Source organism: Mauremys mutica, chromosome 21, assembly GCF_020497125.1.
Source record: "Mauremys mutica isolate MM-2020 ecotype Southern chromosome 21, ASM2049712v1, whole genome shotgun sequence".
NCBI classification, from domain to species: Eukaryota; Metazoa; Chordata; order Testudines; family Geoemydidae; genus Mauremys; species Mauremys mutica.
The window spans coordinates 25,331,190-25,339,746 of record NC_059092.1 but is presented as its reverse complement, the minus strand read 5'-3'; the positions used below and the strand labels follow the sequence as shown (position 1 = coordinate 25,339,746).

The window sequence follows — 8,557 nt, the reverse complement described above, 5'->3', positions numbered from 1 at the left end:
ACCTGTTGATCCATCCACTTTGGGATCATCTTGTGGCAATGGTCTGGCGCACGGTGGCTCTAACACAGGAGTGGGCAAACTACAGCCTGTGGGCTGGATCCAGGCCGCGGGATTGCCAGCCCCATGGTGCACCGGGGCTAAGGCAGGCTCCCTGCCTGCCCTGGCCCTGTGCTGCTCCCAGAAGCAGCCGGCACCACGTCCCTGTGGCCCCTGGGGAGGGAGGGGGCAGAGGGCTTGGTGCGCTGCCCTTGCTTGCAGGTACCACCCCCCGCAGCTCCTATTGGCTGGAAACAGGGAACTGTGTCCAATGGGAGCTTCGGGGGAGGTACCTGATGGTGAGGGCAGTGCGCAGCGCCCTCTGCCCCCCCCTTCCCCAGGGGCCGCAGGGACGTGGTGCCGGCCGCTTCCGGGAGCGGCGCGGAGCCAGGGCAGGCAGGGAGCCTGCCTTAGGCCTGCTGTGCACTGCTGCCATCCCGGAGCTGCTCCAGGTAAGCGGCGCCAGGCCGGAGCCCGCACCCTGAACCCCTCCTGCACCCCAACCCCCTGCCCTGAGCCCCCTGCTGCACCCAACCCCCTTCCCTGAGCCCCCAATCCCCTGCCTCACCCCAACCCCCTTCCCTGAGTTCCCTGCCACACCCTAACCCCTTGCCCTGAGCTCCCAACCTCCTGCCCTGAGTCCTCTGCCACATCCCACAAACCAACCCCTGCCCTGAGCCCCCAACCCCTTGCCGACTCCCCTGCCGCACCCTGCATCCCAACCCCCTGCCCTGAGCCCCCAACCGCATTCCACACCCCCTCTCACACCCCAATCCCTTGACCCACATTCATGGCCCTACATGTAATTTTCCCACCCAGATGTGGCCCTCGGGCCAATAAATTTGCCCAGCCCTGCTCTAACACAAGAAATAATCTGGGCCCAGAAGTCTGGAAGTTGTATCAATGAAATTGAGCACTTGATGGTTATAAGATGATGCTGGGAAAGTTCTGAAGAGTATCAATAGGTTCTACCATTACTGTAGCTAACATCTGTACAAATTGAGTTTCTGAACAGATTAAGGTTATTGGGATGAATGATTTGGTTTTTAAGATTTTTACAATATACTTTGGACCTAACCCCCCTTTTTGGGCTAAAATAAATATTTAACGTGTTGTTTATACAACAGAAGAATTGTTTTGGTGACGCTTTGTAGTCAGACTACATGCAAGGTCACTACCCAGATGAGCCGACAGTCTAAACTGTGTTTTAGTGTATTCACAAAACAAGGAAACATGATCTGGATTTATTTGTTATTTGTAAGTAATGCCATTCTGTCATTGCGAGAAATGTACTTATTCCTTGCAGGCAATCTCATAAATATAAATGTACTGTATGGTAAGGAAATGTTCCTCTAGAAAATGCATATCTTGCATGCAGGGAAACTCAGTTTATAATTACACATTTACAGAGCATCAAAGCAAATTTTAAATGGATCCTTTACTATTATCAGATAGCTTTGAAAATCCCACCTGTTCTATAGGGTGTAGTCCATTGCATAACACTGAATTCCTGTAACATAAGACTCTCTCTCTATGCTGTTCAGGTGGAATTTGTAAGACTCCAGATCTGTAAACCATGGTACCCGAGATTTTAAAGGACAGAGCCAGAAACCGACATCTCTCCCTGCCTCTCTGAGCGAAGGGGACATGGCCTGTGTATGAAAATTCAGTGCTCTCAGTACATGGCGAATAAAACCTAGTTAATGAAGTGCCTGAATTTCCAATGCACACAATGGGTAGAAAGCTCAGATAAAGATACGGTAATGGACGACGGACGTAATGGGAGATGGAAAAAGTGATCTACACAAAGTTATGAACAACTTTCAGGGAGGATTTTTATTAGACATTTACTTCTGTCCATTCCATCAATATCAAGAAAAATGTAGGTGTGTCACTTTTTCAGCCACTCTCAATCAACAAAAAGACTTTGTAATAGTTGTGGTATAAGTTTCCAAAATAGGATTTCTAAGAATTTTCTTATGATTACAGGCAACATTCAGATAATACAGCTGTTATTTAAAAAAAAATCACTGCTATCAAAATGCAGATCTGATTGGAAAGATACAGATGAGCAGAGATGTTAAAGCTTTATAATTTCAGCTGTTCATGCTGTAATATTTTCCAGTTGGCACTTAGTAATATAAATTGTTGATTGCAAGCATAAAGACTTAGAGCTACCTCAAGGTATAGTGCTGAATCCTTCTAACTTCATTTCTAATAAAGTAATCATTCCAGCCTAATGACTTGCCTGATTCAATTTGCTGTGCAGAATTGATACATTTTATTTTCTAAGCAGTAGTGTAAAATCAGAACAATGGCTGGTTAGTGGAAGGCAGAAACCACTGTGGAGTTTACTACTTTTGGCTGGCCAAGGAGTCAAATGACTTGGTGCTGCCTTGGGCTTCTGCCATGAAAGCCTCTATTTCTTCCACAGTGCGTGGGACACACGTTAGTAGCTCCATTCCATTGGCTGCCACTGCAATGTCATCCTCAATTCGGACCTGTTACAGAGAACACACAGTTACCAGTATATTCTAGCGTGTTGCAAGAGACACACTAGTAAGCAATGGCAATTGGAGAGTAAAGTGCACGTTAAACCTAGCTTGGTTTAGATGAACAAGACTTCGTGAGCACCAGAACTTCCCACTGCTAGGAGAGAGGCACAGAAGTCCATTAGGGTGGAAATTGCCCCTTTGCAGGTGCCCATGCTAGTCTCTCAGGTTCACTTAAAGCCAGCAGGCAAAAGGAGGGAGTCTATCTGCACCAGGGCTGGTGCAACCATTTAGGCGTCCGCACTAGGATTTGGGGGGCACCATTTTCTTCAGCAGCAACCACGGTGGCCGGATCTTCGGCCGCCCCGGTCACCACCGGCATTTAGGCGGAGGGAGCTGGGGCAGGGGAGCGTGAGGAGGGCCGCCTGCAGCAAGTAAGGGTGGGGGGCGGCACGCAGGGGAACTCCCTGCCCCACCTCCTCCCCGAGCACGCCGTGGCTGCTTCACTTTCCCCGCCTCCCAGGCTTGCGGCGCCAATCAGTTTAGGCGCCGCAAGCCCGGGAGGCGGGAAAAGTGAAGCAGCGACGACGTGCTCGGGGAGGAGGCGGGGCAGGGGTGAGCTGCTTCACTTCTCCTGCCTCCCAGGCTTGCGGCACCAATCAGCTTAGGCGCCACAAGCCTGGGAGGCGGGAGAAGTGAAGCAGCGATGGCGTGCTCGGGGTGCTCATGCGCGGAGCAGGGGTGCCTCAAGGGGGGCACCTCAGGGCAGAGGGGGAGAGCTGCCGTGGGGGGGCGCAAGGTGGAAGTTTCGCCTAGGGTGCCAAACATCCTTGCATTGGCCCTGATCTGCACTTGGTGTGCCAGGAAGAGGCCTTATATGTATCCAAGAAACCCAAACCCTCAGGCACAGGGGGCAGCAAGGGAATCAGGCAAACCCTTTCCCTGGTTCCTCTGGCACTTCTCCAGCACACAATCCATTTACTCTAACTATGCTGGGGACAGATTTGCCCCTGAGTATGGTGCCATTCAAATGCTGACCCATTTGTATCTAGAGCAGCCATGTTGTTGTGCTGGATCTAGTCGTCTTTTTCACTTTACATCACGTTGTCTTTTTTTTTTTTTAAAGTATAATTAGCTCCACAATAAATTACACGTACCTGACAGTGTTTCTACCAAACCACTGAACTTTGACCTGACAAAGTCTTCCAGCAGCTTTTACTCCAACATTACTTTTAAAAACACGATCATTTACACTTTAAGGTTGGGTAAGAAAGTAGCAGGGGTTTTTCCTTAGCATTTCCAGCCCTTGTTCTGCTAAAATGAAAAGCTTGTACCATTTTCTATGCAGCTTTAATTTCCCATATCTCTTTTTACCAGGAAATATGCCTACCCAGTCATTCCTGTTATCTTATCAGAAAAATGCTAGTAAATCACTAAGCTGCAATAAAAGCAATTTTAGTAAGGTGTCAATCCAAGAGAACACAAACCAGGGTGACTCCCACCTTACAGTGGCTTTAATTGTTTCTGACCTCTTGACATTTTAAACTAAAAATAAAGCTGGTTAACATTTGTACTTCTGCTTGCAAAATAATCCATTTGTTCAAACAAAATGAGTCATCTAGACGTATTAAACCGTTTAATGATTCTTTGCCAGATTATTTCTTTTACATGGTATCAAGTAAAGTGTATTATAAAGCAGAATTAAATAAACTGTTGAGTTCACACAGCTGTAAAATGAAAGGATGTGACTCTCCTCTGTTTTCTCTGTATTTTCTGAAAAGCACGCATTTGGAACTCCACAAGACAAGTAGATGACATGGCATGAGCAAGTGCATGCACCTGAGAGAGATTTTTATTTTATTGTTCTTGAACTCATCAGTGGATCAGAAGACTAAAATGCAAGCAAAAGAATCCTAAACATTGCCATGTGATCTTTGAAGAAGCTGGCTGGTCAAGGAGACTAGGATTGGGTGATGGTAAAACTGGGAACCAGTGAAGGAAATGGGAGTGGGGACTTGGAGCCAGTTGCCAAGGATGTGGAGGGTAGAACAGGGACTGACTGAACACAGAGACTTGGACAAAGAATCAGGGTGGGGGGAGGAGAGACTGAGCTAGGATGAGGTGCCAGGGAGGAAGACTAGGTCTGGGACCCGTAGTGGGAGAGGGGAAGAAAGAAGGGATGGGGAGAGAAGATTGGATGAGGAGCCAGAAGGGGAAGACAAGAACTGGCTGGGCAAGGAGATTGGGACAAGAAGCCTGAGGAGTGGAGACTGGGACTGGGCTAGGCAAGGAGAATGAGATAGGGACAAGGAACCAGGACTAGGACAACAAGGATAGGATAGGTTTGAGGGGACAGGGTAGAACAGGTCAAACTTGCCCCCCCACTTCTTTTTTTTGAGGGGGGAGGGAGAGAAAACAGGCAGAAGAGCCTATATGCACTAGAGAACACTCCCCTCCAGAACCTGGAACAGAACCCAAGATTCCTGAGTCTCACCATTCCTCTGCTGTCCGCAAATATCAGTGAAATCTACAACAAAATGTGTGTTTCATCCTACTCTAGTGATAGTCCACACAGAGGATGACAACCTACTACTACAATCACTTACTTTATTGGCTCATGTGGCAGAGGTCTGAGTGGTGGATCTAAAGGTTGCAATGCTACTGATGACCCATGTGGGTTTCAATATGCTGCCACAGGATGGAATTTGGTTTTTTAGTTTTCTTTTTTAAAAACCTAGGAAATTATACACATACACATACACACACACACTATGTCGAGGACATTAAGATTGCAAAATCAAACACTCAAAAATTAGTTGCTTGTGCAACCTTAATTCAGCTTCTTTGTCACATGTACAGTAAATTGCAGGTGACTGGCTTTCAGCTACAAGTCTAGCTTTCGGATACATTGTACAACATATCCTCTAAGCATCTTTGGGTTTTATACACAAAATGACTTGTTTCAGAAATATTTCTGGAGAGGCAAAGTGACCAGTAATGTAGGCATTGTCCTTCAAACACCACTCTCCTATCAAGTGTGGTGGCATGACCTATTTAAATAGATAAGATTGCACAATTGTGTAACTCCAGCAGCAGACCTTCACGGGGTTGACTCAATGGACCAAATCCTGCCCGCAACAGCAGTCTCATGGGTAAAGCCAAGGACACGATGTGGGTTAAATAGTTTTCATCAGCTAAATATGTAACCAGCCTAATACACTGTTTTCCAGACTCACTAATATAGTGAGGTGCTCTGGCTGGATGTCCTGTGTTGTCTGCCAAGTGAAGGGTGCTGTCACACACATCTAGTTCTTATCGCTATAATATGTTAAAGCTTCTGAGGGTCTAAAAACACAGTTCTGATTCACACATACAGTTAAACAAACAGTTCAGGTTAACATTATGTCAGAACCCAGACATGGTTAGAAAAGTCACATGGGATACAGCTGCTGGGAGTCCCACCTGTGAAACAATGGAAAAATATGGCCCATAGAAGCTACTATGCAAATTAAATTAGCATAAACACTGCACTCAGATTAAAGGAACTGAGTGTCTGCCTTGAGAAGTTTGAGATAGCACTCTGGAGAAGCAGATGGACAGAGGTAAGGGGAGGGATTCTGATGCTTTCCACTGACACACACCAGCATATTTGTTATTTTTAAGGTTACAAGTTTATCACACAAGAAATGTGTATGTTTACACCAAATGGCAACAGAGCATTGAATAGTCTGCAGTAGTTATTTCTTATAGATAGTACAGTCTAGTATAAAATCCTACCTGCTGAAAATCCAAAGATTAAGACTGCCACATTACTACATTCCAGCATTACTACAGAGTGACACTTCCTCATTATCTCAGCCTGACCAGTCTTCCCCTTCCTGCACACAGCATGTTCTCCTTTCAGCCACACTTTCTATCAATGGTCCATTCCTAATTTATAGACAGTTAATAAATTAGTAGCTATCTTCTATGCAAAACCTTTATAAACATGTTTTTGGACACTATTAAACTTGCATGATGTGAAATATTAAGAAGCAGACAAGCATGTTTGTGATGATAATGAATCATTTTTCAATCATTACTAGTAATCTGTTTCATTCTGTAACATCCATTTACCACAAACACAGGAAGTGAGCTCAGCCTTATGTAAATTAAAAGTAAGTAGAACTACTACTACATTGCTCTGTGAACCAAATAAAAAAGCAATTCAATGCCCCTGTATAGGTGCAAAAAGGAAATTTTTCTGCTTTTTAATTGCGCTTAATGTTTATTTCTGAATTAAACAGTGACATTTTGAAAAATAATACCATAACATTAGCGTGTTTTCAAGGTCTTGGAATATGTAAAGCAATTTGCTTTTAAATGAGAACAATTTGCAAATCTAAGCAGGAAATAAATTTAAAAATCCATTTAAAATTCAGTTGTGATTCCGTGTTTTTACAGACAGACATACAGAGTTTACACATATTAATTTGGTTGCTAGCTCAATGAACAACTAATGCTATGGGGCAATATGAAGCCTGAGAAGAGACTGAACATAATAGGTCAAAATCAGATTGGATGGTTTTGCCGGGTTTTAGAGAAAACATCACATGAACAGCCTAGATCAGTAATCAGCTTATGAGAAATGGAAATCTCAAACCCCAATACATGTGAAAGATAAGCTCAGAGGGTACTGTTTAGAGCTAGGGTATCAGCCTTCCACTTTCCCTTGGGGAAACCAGCCACTTTTCCTGCACGATAAATAAAACCACAGTGGACTTTCTAAATTGGACAATCATTTGTATGATGGAAGCATCTAGAGGACCCAGATGAGACTGGTGCCACGTTGTATTATACACTGTACAAATATCTGATAAGACACAGTCCTTGCCCCACATAACTTACAATCCAAATAGACAGGACAAAGGACATGAGAAAGAAAAATCATCTTAATTTTACAGGTAGGGAACTAAGGAACAAAGAGAGAAAGTGACTTGCCTAAATTCACACTGGAAATCTGTGGCAGAACAAGGAATTGAACCCAGGTTTCCTGAGTCCCAGTCTAGTATTTTACACTCAGGACCATCCTTACTCTCCGAAGTGGCACAATTAATAATATAGACTTTAACTTCTTGCCTACTTCCAGGAAAACAGTGATGCAAATAAATCAATTTTTGACCCCAAATCAAATCATTAAGTCTGAGCACATTAGTTGCACCCATAAAGTGTGCATGAACCTGTCACACACATGGGTCATTTGGACATCTATGTATAGGACTTGCACTTGTTTTGCAGGTGCAGTTTAGGCTCCCAGGGCTGGATTAAATTTTGTGGGCCTGGCGCCGAACATATTTGTGGGCCCCCTTGGAGGCAATGGAGCATGGCACGGGGAGGTCAGTCCCCGGAGCAAGGGGCCAGCCAGAGGCAATGGGGTGGGGCATGGCAGGGGAGGCCCCGCCCAGCGCGAGGGCACTATTTACAAACCGGCAGTTGCCAGATGCACAGTGGCCCTGTGCTGCCAGCGTGCCCCTTCCCCTCATGCTGCCTGACCTCACAGCCCCTCCCCCCCAACTCCCTATGGCCAGAGGCCTCTTGGACCCACTATTCCCAGCGCCCCCCCAGACCCACCTACAAATGCACAGTGCCGTACACACCACCACCCTCCACAGAACCCCCACTCCCTAGTGCCCCAACACACACACAGATCTTCCCTGCCCCTTCACAGCCCAGCACCCCCCAGACCCACTCCCCCACGCCCTGCATCCTGGCCGCATTCACCAGCCTTGCTGGGAGGCGACTGTGTCTGCCTGGCTGAGTCGGCAGCGCAGCCAGGGCTGGTCCCAGGACCGGAAATCGCTCCGGCCCCTTGGGAGTGGCGCAATCAGCCAGGCTAGGACCTGCCCCAGCTGGGGTCCCTCAAGACGCACTTGCCTGGAGGGGCCCAGGGAAGCCCTCCACACTGTTCCTCCCCCACACACACCTGGGGCCCCACAGGTGGGGGGCAGCAGAGACTGCCCAGAGCTGGAGGTGCACTGGGGTCCGGCCGG

At 46.6% G+C, this 8,557-nt stretch overlaps 1 protein-coding gene across 1 annotated transcript in view; it reads right to left on the bottom strand.

Annotated features, from left to right (window-relative positions):
* Positions 1-1,846: 1,846 nt before the first annotated feature.
* The window catches only part of LOC123354471 (xaa-Pro dipeptidase-like), a 92,516-nt gene continuing 85,805 nt past the window's right edge, over positions 1,847-8,557 (bottom strand). Inside the window, exon 8 of the mRNA XM_044996581.1 lies at positions 1,847-2,537. Within this exon, the coding sequence (XP_044852516.1) occupies positions 2,391-2,537 (147 nt within the window). The 3' untranslated portion in view covers positions 1,847-2,390. The remainder of the gene's footprint in view (positions 2,538-8,557) is intronic.